Below are 13,007 nucleotides of genomic sequence, written 5' to 3' on the forward strand. Positions count from 1 at the left end.
AGAAATGATGGGGGATGGCTAATGTCTGAAGCCCTCAAGAGACATCTGAGGTTATGAGCCTCACTCTGACCCCTTGCCCTTCATCTAGAAGTACTGCACTCAATAACCTCTTCAAAAATGTTCTCTTTCTCCCAGCGGTCCAGAAAGGACATGAATCTACAGCTGTTTATCAGTTTATGATAGAAAGTGTGGTGAGAACTCTATTATATTATATTATATTATATTATATTATATTATATTATATTATATTATATTATATTATATTATATTATATTATATTATATTATATTATATTATATTATATTATATTATATTATATTATACTGCTTACTATATGGTATATTTCCCTTCAAATCAATATTTCAAGACATGTTTTGTTATTTATTTAGTATAGATTTTAAAAGGTTATGAAATATTGATCTAAATAACATTAAGCTATTATTTTAAGAATAATGAGACTATAGATTGATAGAAGCCATAAAGCTTACATCCCTCAATAAGATATCAGCTTATTGATTTTATTTAAACATATTTGTCTACAAAATGCTGAAATTGACCAATCAGAATGAAAAATTCCAGAGAGTCCAATCAGCTGATCAAAAGAGAAATTCTAAATAACCATTGAGAAGCTATTTACATTCAGTCATATAAACATCAGCATTTAATCTGTGGTGTTATTTACGTCTATTTTAAAATTAATAATAAAAAAAGGCCATTACAGAAGATGAGAGCTTTATGTTTGCCAATGTAAATTGGCTAATATTTAATTTCAGGACTTGACAAATAACCATTTTTAGGATTTAGATCGTCCATTTTCCTCCGTGGCAGTATGATTTATTAAGAATTCTCTATGTTTCATGTTACGCTGTATCTACAGAGATGCATGTACATAACTCATAAATGTAGATGCTAGATGTGCTGCTCCATTGGCATTCGAGTGTGAATGGGACGTGTGTGTGTTCTCGCTACACAAATGCTTCAGGACATATTTACGAGAAACTGTGGATAAGAGCTTTCTAGAACACTCTGCAGTGCTAGCAGCTGAGAAGCGAGAGCTACTAGAGCAGAATGATAACAGGAAGATAACCGCAAGAAGAAATCATTCACTGACACGTTAGCAGTTTGCCTTAGGAAATAGTACGATAAGTTTTGGGTTCTCCTAAAAAAACTTTAAAGAATGGGAGGTTCATGTTTTCAGGAAATGAGACAAGTGAGATGTTAGCCGGAATCATAATATTACTCTGCTTTGATGATACTGAAGTGTTTAGGGGTCAGATTTCCTCTTCTTTGTAGTTGATGGTCTACAAGATGATGGAATTGTGATATCTTGTTTGCAAAAGAAGCGCATTGTACAGTTGACATAACTGTAGCTAACATGAGGTAATGCTATAGCTATTTTAGATTTCTATTTTAATATTAAAACACTTATATGTGAACTAAATTTTCATCAATAATATGCTTTTTTGTCAGGAAAGATTCTGAAAGGAACTTCTAAAAGGCATTTCTATTCTGACACCATAATGACGTACCATAATATAGGGTATATGCGGAAGGACTTTTAATTTGCCACTAGCCTGGGTTAAGCGCTTCTTGTAAACGGTATGCTATTACAAAATCGTCGCGTTTGAGGTCGGTTTTCTTTAAATAGCAGCGATGGGTCTCAAATTGTACAAGAAGCACTGTATTAAATTACATTTTTACCCACCATGTGTTCAAAACATGAACATTTAATTTACCCCAGTATATACAATTGAGCTTCTGCACTAGCCTGCCGATCCTGATGGCTTTTCGCCTCGTTTTATGCTTGAACAACTAAATGAATGCCAAAGACTATTTAACTGATTGTATTTTAATTACATTACAACATCGATGATGTAGAAGGAACCATATAAAATGGAAAAAAGTCACATTAACCGTTCATCGGAAGTTTATAAGTATGGGAAGAAACGCTAGGTCCGCATATACCCTATTGTGTCAAACTTTATGTATGCAATATGAGGACTGAACAGTAACCTAGATCTTGTTTCTTCTCTCTTGGAATTTCATTTTGACAGGATTCAAGCAGTCACATGGTAATCTATTTGATTTGAACAGTTCTGTTTGTGAGTATATCTGACATTTACCTTGCACAGGGCCTCCAGGGCCTCCATGGCCGTCTCTCCAGGTTGTATGATAGCCAACACTGGACGATCGTCAGGTAAAGAGACCCAGGATGGCGTGAGGTAGTCGGGAACCCAAACTTCATTGTCTGTCTTGTGTTGAGGCAGGCTTTTCAATGAACTCTCTTTGTCTTTGTGCTAAAGCAAATGAAAAAAGAAATAAACAATTTAGGAATGAGGCTGATGTAACGTGGAGATTTTTCAAACAATGTACGATACAGAAATAATAGGTTAATGGTCAACATTAACCTATTATCTATAGAGCTTATATAAAATTACTTGGAAGGGAAGGATGAAAATAATGTTTGTTTCTCTTAGTTTTACTCATAATGTGCAATAAAACTTGGAATGTGCATCAACAAAACAAAAATAGGGTCAGTTTCAAGTTGCCATCAACGAAAGCTAAAATGCATAAGGAAAATTCGACAACCTCAAAAAGACATCACAAAAACTACAAAAGCGTAGATTCATCAAGGTGTCACTTTTCTGGTTGTATTTGCACAAATCGGCCTTATCACACTTAAGCAGAGCTGTCTGGATCGATGCAGCAGACAATGTGATGATATCTAATCTGACTCTAATTAACTTGGCATCCAAGCGCAGCAATGTGCAAACCCCAGCGCAATACTCAGCGCCTCTGTCTGACAACAGCGCAGTTAGAGGTCTGGCGGGTGATCGATGGGCTGACGTGTAGCGGCTGGGATGTGCATTGTGGGGTCTTTCGGGGGCTCTTGGGTCTGTCAGCGGGTCTGGCCTGTTGTCAGTGACGGCATGCTGCCTGGCTCAGATAGCTTATCCCACACTATCGGGTGACAGCCTAGCACCCTCCCCTTCCCCTCAACAATCTGCCCGCAGAGTAGCTGTGATGGTGGTCCGCCATCATAGAGAGACAGCAAGCCCACACATGGTGAAGGAAAGCGGGAAATGGGTCAGAGGGACTTAAACACACTCACACACTGGCAAACACATGCAGACAATACATTAAACACTCCAACATTCTGTCACTCATACGACTCGCGCGCACACACACACATGCTACCCTTCCAAAACACCCGCCATCTGCTTCATCTCCAGGCTGTTAATGGACGGGCCGGGTGGGAGAGGAGCCCGGTGCTTCTCCCCGAGGCCCAACAGCCCAGCTTGGGTGTCTTAACTCTGTCTAACCCTTTGAGAGCTCCGCACAGCCCTAACGCCTGAGCTCTTACCCTTTCTGCATCTGACAGCATTTTCTTTGACAGTTTTAATTATGTAAAGCATGCTGTGAAGTGTTAGAGTCCTCCTCACCAGCGTATTCTTCCCAGTGTCCTCAAACATGTGCTCCAGATTCCTCTTAACCGGCTGTTCACCGTCTACAAACACCTGAGGATAAAACAGAATAACTTAATGAGACAAATCTGGAGTAAATATCATGCAGTTGTTTTAATGCACTTACTACAACGCATGCAGACTAACAACTGCGCCGAATAAACAGTTAAATGTGTCATAAACAGACTGCAGCAGATGTCTAGCAGATGTGAACCTGGTTGATGCTGGGTCTGCCTTTGGTTTTCTTTTTTGAGGTAGTGTCCAGGCCCCACAGCGAGGAGAAACGGCTTTTTCGTTTGCTGGAGGAGCGAGACAAGGCTTGGGTGCGTCTACGAATCCCCCCGTCCGTCCTCGCAGCCACCTGTGCAACATCAACACACACGCAGAAAGTCAATAAACGTTTAAGAGAGTGTCAAGCACATGTGCAGTTTGACAGCTATTTAGCATTTGTCACTTTGGAGGAAGGGTAAGTTCATTCAAAAATGGAAATTCTCTAATTAATTACTCGCCCTCATGTCGTTCCAAACTCCCAAGACCTTCGTTCATCTTTGGAACACAAATTAGGATATTTTAGATAAGATCTGAGAGCTCCTTCATCCTACAGCAATGGTCCTGGGTTGTTTAATGTCCAGAAAAATAGCTAAAAACATCCTCAAAACAGACCATATACCTTCAGTGATTCTAACGGAATATTAGACACAAGAACACTTTGAGCTCACACAAAAACAAAATGAATGACTTCTCAGAAAAAGTATTTTTGTTGCTTCACAATATTCAGAAGACACATGGATTGTTTTGATGATGTTTTTCAGTATTTTTCTGGAACAATGTCTATGGAGGATGAAGCAGCTCACAGAATTAATCCAAAATATCTTAATTTGTGTTTTAAACATGAACTAAAACCTAAAGTTTGTTGACAAATTTTGATGTTGGCTTGAGAAAGCCATTGTGACTGTGCTAAGATTTGGAATGGCAGTTGGCAGGGCATATACCATTTGCTAAGTGGTTGTTAGTTAGGTGCTAAAATGTTTATGGCATTGCTAGGTGGTTGCTAGGCAGTTGCTAATGTAAAGTGGGTTGCGAAATGGCAACCCTCACGTACATGTTTGAGCAAATTGTAATACCAAGTACGCATTTCTAGCATATGTTATTGCACTTAGTTAATCATTAATAGCATAATAACAATGTTATTACCATTTGGCTAATCATTGTAAACATGCATAGTACACAGTAGGTCCCAATTTGCTAACATGAGTCAAACGAGCCAATACTCAGGTCCCTATGATTTTCTGGTGTATAGATATTACTGTTTTTAAATGGTTTATAGGTAAGCCTGTTTTGTTGCTATGGGGACATTTAACAGCTTAGTGATGATACATCAAAGCTTCTTGCCAATACGAGTGATATAAATCAACCCTGATGTCTCGATGACAGTCTTTTTTACAGTCGAAAACTAGACTTGAAGATTATGTAAAAATGGCTTTCCATATTTTGTTGACAATATAATGCTTAATAAGTGTGAAAGTGCTATATGCAAAAATAGCTTGTTATATCAGTAAAAAAACTGCACTTTATGGAAATTTTGGGCTTGTATAATTTTTTTATATGCCCGGATTATTAAAATGTAATATTTTTTCAAAAAAATTATTAAAAAATGATAAGTCTGATTGGCATGAGATATAGCAACAATCTCTAATGCAGAAGGCAAATTTTGACCAAATTTGGCCCTCGTAGCATGAACAGCCTAGGAGGACATTTGATTTTGAGTACATAGTATAACAGTAATAAAGCAGTATGTTGGCTTTCTCAAGCCAACATAATGAAGGTGTTAGGGGTTTGAAATGACAAGAGGGTGAGAAATCAGACAAAACTTTCATTTGTATCCCTTTATAGTGATAATTAAAAAAAAAGATAGTTGCATGTAAATGTGCAGCATAAACATTGTTCAAAATCTTTACTTTTGTGTAAATGAATCTAAGTGAACTGTTTTGGTGACAATATTAGACATCAGTTCGAGTAGAGCAGCATTTAAAGTGTTAACATTTAGATTTTTTTCTGAATTTGTTGGCCTTAACTCCACTTATTAGTTTTAACCTTCACTGATTACAAATGGCCTAAGTGTCAATGTGAAATAAAGAGAGCGGGTGAAAAAAATTATCCCTTTGCCTTTAGGCTTCAAATAAAGATCAGTGATGGGGAAAAAAATCTGACATGACTCATTTTAGAAGTAGTACACACATAAACTGCTATAGTGTGAAGATGTCCCGTTCACACACCCCACCACTAAACCACACTGACGTTTCTGGGGTAATAAATGTTAGCTCCCCAGAAGTCATAAAGGATTTCCTCAGTAATGTTTCCATAAACATAAAACCACAGTGGTTGAAATCTACAGTACAGTACAGCATCTGAAGACATAGCCTTAGTGACTTGTTTTAGTTTTTAGAAGCAATAAGTAATAACAATGAACAATTAAAAAGACAGCTTAGATAGTAGCCGGTGATGATGCTTTAAGAAAAAAAAAACAATTAAACTGTAACAAAACTAACAGGATTGTGTGAAAAGACAGTTATTGATCAATCACTTGAGTGCCATTGACAACAAATGCTTTTTTTTTTTACTGTTTAAAGGGTCAAGAAACACCAAAACATATTTTATGAGATGTTGACAGTCATATATTCTCCTCTGTGTCTGTGTGGTTGTTTTGCCTCAGTGAAAATCAGCGTGTGCCCAAACTGAAGCTCCCTATTTTATGCAAACCCTTCTCTCTTTCCCACCCACACTCCCACCTAAACAAAGCTGGACTTTCCTGCTTTTTTTTTTCAAACTAGAGTTGTGAACACCCTGCTGAGACAGGCCTTTAAAGTGCCAATGATTTTCTGTCAAACTTGGTTTGGTTTTGAAGGAAATTGACAAATTATTTAATAAAATAAAAGTTGGTTTTCTATGCATTGATGTGACTTGAGGTGAGAGTTGTGGTTCTCTGACTTAATTTTACTCCATTCCGTACACTCTCTGTCGAGCCACAGAAATAAAAAAACACAATGATGACAGCATGTTTTGTTATTTAGTTTCTGTTAGGACTCAGGCCAAGAACCAGCTGGCAGGCAGCTCAGAGCTCACCGGGCTCTTGTGGGGTGGATTAAAACGAAGTGGATGTTAACAAAACGTGCTCGAGAGTGTAAATGAGATGAGGATGAGTGCGAAACAGAAAGAAAGAGGGAGTACTGAGTGTACTCTGAAGTATATGTGCGTATTTCATACCAGGGCGTGAAAGGATGACACTGAAAAAATGCCAAGACGACCCATGGACAGTTTGGTGGGACGGGAAGCAACAGCAAGTAGGCGTTTTGGATTTGGAAGTTCGCCACCCTGCAGGCTGGACAGGTAACAGCGATACCGAAACAAGTCCATGTGAAACTGCTCCAAATTCTGCTCCCAGAGGAATATCTGAACACAAAGAAAGAAAGAATTCACTTCTTATCCCACTTTGCCAATACTTGAGCATTAACACTTTTTGTTTTCTCTGTCCACACAATGATGAGAGCCCTTAAGCTGCTGACTATTAGAGAGTGGGCAGTGTTTTTAATACGGTTTTGTTTACTGGGGGAGGATGCCGGGATAAATCATTAGTCAGCAGGCCTCCTTCAAGCCAGCATGACCTGAGTCTATTCCGAGACCACGGAGGAGTATCCCCACCTCCACACAAACAGACAAGTACATCACACACACAAATAAGCAAACACGCATTTACACACTCCTCTTTTATGTAAGAACAATCAATTCACATGTTAGTCAGAAATTAGTTCAGAAAGGCACATTTAAAACATGTACAAACCTCTGCAAAACAATTATACACTCGTCTAAAACCTTTTAAGTTTTTAAATGTCAAAATCACCAAATCTGGGAATAATTATTAAAATAAAAAACAATAAACTGCATTCAAAATAAAATGTTATATTTATTTACATTATTATTACTACATAATTATCAATATTACAATATTATTATACACATGCATGCATATTTTTGAGATAACAATTTGAGATAATATTATATTTAAATTTAAAATACAAATGTATTTGTTTTTCGTATAATTACAAATTAAATATAAACTTTTATAGTTTTGTATTTATGTATGTGCGCATTACATTCAAATAATAAAGGCATATTTATGACATACACATGTATTATGTAAAAACAAAGTTTTATTTTACATGCGATGGATCATAAGTAAATTTGCACAGCGAAACATTTTTATAGATATACTGGATAATAAATACATCCTATTTAAAAGTGCAGTATGTAAGTTTGACACCCAGTGGTTGAACTAGGTATTACGTTCCTGGATCAAAACAAACGCAAGCGCAGGTTGGCAGATCGAGGGCCGAGTCTGACAATCGAGCCTACAGGCTGATTTAAGTCATGTTCTAAGTTAAAGCAAAGGCATGCAATAAAGGGAATATTTTTCATATTAAAAGGAGTTTTTGTTCTAACCAACATCTCAAATTGATATATTAAAAGTGGCTTCTAATTCTTGCAGCAAACTGACAGTGCTGTTTACCTCAGGTACACCTCATGTGCTTTTTTAAGTGCTAAAAGCTAATAATATGAATTTGAATGCCATTTTGCATTATATTTATTGCTGTACTACTGAAAGCAGCAGCATACCTCAGATCTTGAAAATAAAATCAAACGTTTGAAATTGGGCATTGGAACTGTGACTCAAAACCTACACATAGTGATTCAACATGTACATTTAATAATGTTAAAGAGATTTAATATTTATTAATCAGATTTAAACCTTACCATTTCGTGAGGAAGTGTGTATTTTGTGCTTCTGAATGGCTGTATTTAAATGTCTATAGCGTTTCATCTTGTGCAAACAGCCAAATTGCTTTCTCACTGCAAAACTCGTCACGTAGGGTGTTGTTAGGACACAGGGTTACAATGTAACCTGCTCACCTGATGTTTACACTCGTAATATTTATATTATTTGCTAATTAATAACCTCATGTGGAACTCTGAATTTGCATCTCATTTCTGAGTCTGCTATGAGTCAGCATTTCAGTCACAGGCCCATGCTTTGAGAGCCATTTTCAATGAATGAATGAATGAAATATGTTGTTTTCCAACAAGGCAACCTGGGGTGCTGAAATATAATTAGCTAAACTGGCAGTCGGTTGATAAAAAAACCAAAAACAAAGACAGCATTCCAGCACAGAAAACACGTTATCAAAGCAGAATATCTGACTTCCGCATTGTTTTTCAGATAAACAATAATAATCACTTAGCATGTTTCTGAAGTATCTGTAAACCTATTATGCCATTTTTATTCTTTAGAAGAGTCAAAAACTTACATACAGAACCTTTAACCAAGTAAATCACTATCAAACGATAATATCAAAGGTCAAACTACTAATAATCTAATGACACCTAGTTAACATAGTTTTCTCAACTCTTGGGGATAAATACCTTATATTAATCCAATGGCAACTGAGACTTAACAGTGCCTTAACCTTATAATATACAGGATTCCTTTGACTTTATCGGGCATGATTCAGAGTGTCAGAAAAGTGGGAACACATACAGAACACGGCCTGTGCATACCTGATCAAGGATAGTCTTCCTCTTCTTCCCATCAGTGACTGCAGAAAGCTGCATTTCGCCCATCTTCTTCATTTTCTCATCCATGTCAATCTTCTGTTCAAGCTTCTTGATTTCAGAGCGCAGCAATCGTACCGTGTCCTCGCGGTGGTGCTGGCGGGCGACGGCTGCCGCACAGGCTGAGTGGATAGCAGTTATCCAGTTTTCCAGCTCAGTCTGACCTGATGTCTAAAAAGTAAATCACAACATTATTTATGATCACTAAAGATATTTTGGTGAAAATAGGGCAAACCTTGATGCTTGGTATCTAAAATTGGCACTTCAGACATATAGGGTTAAACATCAATACATAAAACTATTTTATCACAAAGAAAACACCAAGAATCTGTCAGTGCAAAAACACAATGACAGTCACCCAGATCTGACTGTAAGGCTTGACTAGTTAACCTTTAAAAATGTCACATTGTAACCAGGATGTTGTCAACTGGCTGTCACAGAACAAAATGTCACGGAGACTAATAGAAATTCAGAAATACCATTCAGCAGTTTTGAATGAAACAGAGAACCATGAGGATTGATATGGGACATTTCTGCACTACACTGATCTTCATGTGCTTAAAATGGAATCAATCACATTAATTTTGATCTTCTGAGACTGTCTTACCTGGAAGAGAAAGGCGTCTCCCAGTGCATTGCTTAAACAAAACACAAAGTCTTTCTTAGGGTGTTCTGGGACAGCTTGGACAATGCTGTTCTCCACCCAGACTGCATGTTTGTGAATGCTGTTATGGTCAATTCCTGAACGTCCATCCGTTTCATAAAAAAACAGAGTGCATCCTGGGACAAAAGGCGAGAAAGAATAGTCACTGGAAATGTAATAGTAAAGTTTTAGGATTCAAAATATCTATCATAATAAACACATGGATATTTTAATGATGGGTGTTGACAATGTTGGTAAAAATCATATTAGTTTTAATAGATGGCACAAGGTTTGTTAAAAACCTTCAGAAAACCTCATTATGTTTCTGACACAAAGGATGACCTGTGATGCCTTTGATGCTATTTTGTGTTCTTTTTCAATAGCTATTACTGAAGTCCCTGAACATAAAAAAGGATGAATGGATACCAGTCATGGCAAGTGTACTAACATCAAACAGCCTGAATCAAAAGCTTTAATAAAAATCCAAAGTACTTGGTGTGATTTCCCTGACGTCAAATAGCAGGGGTAAATGGCATATTGCTAATTGAAGGGGGATGAAAGAGTCTAAAAACAAAAGATCAATTAAATGCATTGCATTGTAAAACAGAGTTTCATGTTTACTTTATTTAGTTTTATATAGCACGTTTTAAACAGCAACTAGACTAACCAAAGTGGTTTACAACATGATAAAACTAAAAATACAAAATGAGAGAAAGAAAAAAGATGAAGATAGAAAAACAAATAAGTCATGAAACAGGCTAAATAAAATTATTAATCGGCCAATGAAAACAAGTGGGCTTTTGATATTTACCTAGGGTGCTAGCACTATTAGTCCACACACGGGTTCGTTTGACGTCATTTAAATATGAACATGTCTTTTAAACTCGGATGCGCACCCGTAAACCGTACTCGAGTTTCCAGGTGGTCTGGGGTACAGTTTGTATGAACTCTAGTACGGTCCACTTTTGATGTTAATGTAATCGTACCAAATAATGGAAGTGAACCACCAACTGTGCAACAAACTATAATTTTTATAATGTTTATTTGTGTGTGTGTGTATGTCTGTGTATCACCTAACTTGGCGACAAACGGGACTGACCCAGTTCAAACAGTGATAATGTCTGCTTATCTCCACCAAATCCAACGTGTGCAGACATTGCGTGATGTTCAAAATGTTTTTAATATTTTTTTGCAGCAGATAGATGCAAGTGGCTCTCGGTACTTTGGTTTTAGTAACAACACAAAAAGGTTCAATAAAAGCAGAATGACCGTGATTTGCGGGCATCTCCATTTTGGTGCTTTGCTTTCTTGGCCGTCACCTAGCAACAGCTGTACACAAAACAGCAGCTTGATGACGCAAGCATACTGGGGTTCAGACGGAAAAAAGACTGTGTAAACACAAAACAGGCCAGAAGGTGGCAAGGGAGGGGGGGGGGGGGCAATCGAACTTCAGTCCAGGCAATTGAACCAAGTGTGAAAGCACCCTTAAAAATAAGTGCCCATTTAATAGTGGGCACTTAAATGGCAAGGAACCATTCTGATCTCAACTGCCAAGTCATTCCAAAGGTAAGGCCCAATCTCCTCTGCACTTCAGACTGAAGTGCAGAATTAAAAGAAGGTACTGGTTGGAAGATCTTAGACTTCTCGAGGGGGTATAGTTCAGATATAGTTGGGTGCTTGACAGTGCAGAGATAACAAATACAAGAAAACAAATACAAAGATATTAAAATGTGTTCTAAATTTAAACAGGCAGTCAGTGAAATGCCTTTAGGAGTAGAGTGATTTGATTTCTCATTTTTAAAAAGAAACGTAGCATTCTGCGCAAATTGATGAGGTTAAATTTGAGTTTTGGAGAGGCCAGAGCAAAAAGAGTTGCAGTAATCAAGACATGATTGGATAAAAGCATGTATGGTGAACTCCAAAGTCTTGTCAGTGACAAAGTGTATAATTTTGCAAGTGTACAGAGCAATTGATTTGAACAGAATACCCTCTGAATATCTCATCCTGGTATTTTTATGGACCATACTTATACTATATACTGCATAAATAGTATAAGCAACATGCTTTTCCAAACATAGCTTACCTTTGAGTGACACCCAGTACTGCTTCCACTTCCTTTTTGCTGCTGGTTCCACCCTCTTATTCTTTTTGTGCACCAAAAAGTTCTTCACAGCCAGCATGCCAGCCTTTCGTACAGTGCCCTGCACTGCGGTGAGCAGAATGTCAGAGGGGTAAATGGAGCTCAGAGTTCCACTGCTTCTTTCATCGCTGGCAGCTGAACTGGCCTCCTCAAGGCATTCCCTTGTTTGTCGGGAGTTCATGTCCAGCTCCTGACGGAAGTTCTCATAAACGCCTTGATCTCCACCTTGCTGACGGTCTCCTCCACCTCCGCTGCTACTGCCACTGTCACTTCCCGCGAAGATGCTTTCACTAGCGGTGGAGTACACGGAGAAGGATGCAGACATGGCCTTACAACGGCGGGAGGAATGTTCAACTTCAGCAGCACCACCATCAATACCGCTGTCTCCATATTCACTGCCCTCACCAGCCGTAATATCCTTCACACAAAGAAAATGAGTTAATGAAGATTGAATGTGACAGAACTTTATATGGGACATTGTCCAAAACATATCTCTTCTTAGAATGTCAACCAAAACAATAATAACTGCTTGACCTTTCATAAAAACAATAATGGAAGTTAACTTCCATTGTACTCTAAAAGGTTCCTCTTTCTTTTCTCTTTTGACATAAACAAAGGAAGTGACTTATATTGTAGTTGTTTACCTGTGTGTAAAAAAGCAACAGAAAGAGGAAGGCATGCTAAAGAGAAGGTGAAGGTTCCCTGTGCTGACACTAAAGTTCCTCATAGGTTGATCATAGGAAGTATCATGTTTCAAAAACACTGGTCTCCACAGTAGCTGTCAGAGTTGTGAATATGACTGAGGGAAAATATTGTTTGAAGTTTCATCAAGACCTTTCAAAATCGGAAACACTTTGACTAGAAAAGACCAATTAAATCACATTATATATGCACAAACATGAAATTCAAAAGCCTATTAGAATTTAGTATTAAAGGTCCTGAAGTGCTTTTATCTTTTGAATTTTACTAGACCTAAAAGTAGATGGAGAGTTAAAAGTGTTTCCTCAGAGAATCCCATTAGGGATTCCTCTTTTTAACCAGTTCCGGGGGATCAGGCACTTTTAGCAACGAAGTTAAACAATGAATAGATGACACT

General features: G+C 37.7%; 1 protein-coding gene across 5 annotated transcripts in view; it reads right to left on the reverse strand.

Moving 5' to 3' along the window:
- The window catches only part of tiam1a (TIAM Rac1 associated GEF 1a), a 112,113-nt gene that overhangs the window by 37,958 nt on the left and 61,148 nt on the right, over positions 1-13,007 (reverse strand). For all 5 annotated transcript variants that reach the window (XM_087270571.1, XM_087270574.1, XM_087270573.1 and 2 more), the window contains 7 exons: positions 11,855-12,329; positions 9,736-9,908; positions 9,075-9,299; positions 6,729-6,914; positions 3,679-3,825; positions 3,444-3,518; positions 2,124-2,297 (listed from right to left, as the gene is read on the reverse strand). In XM_087270571.1, the coding sequence (XP_087126697.1) occupies positions 2,124-2,297; positions 3,444-3,518; positions 3,679-3,825; positions 6,729-6,914; positions 9,075-9,299; positions 9,736-9,908; positions 11,855-12,329 (1,455 nt within the window). The remainder of the gene's footprint in view (positions 1-2,123; positions 2,298-3,443; positions 3,519-3,678; positions 3,826-6,728; positions 6,915-9,074; positions 9,300-9,735; positions 9,909-11,854; positions 12,330-13,007) is intronic.

This window comes from Danio rerio, chromosome 10, assembly GCF_052040795.2.
Source record: "Danio rerio strain M-AB ecotype USA chromosome 10, GRCz13ab, whole genome shotgun sequence".
In the NCBI taxonomy this organism is placed as follows: domain Eukaryota; kingdom Metazoa; phylum Chordata; class Actinopteri; order Cypriniformes; family Danionidae; genus Danio; species Danio rerio.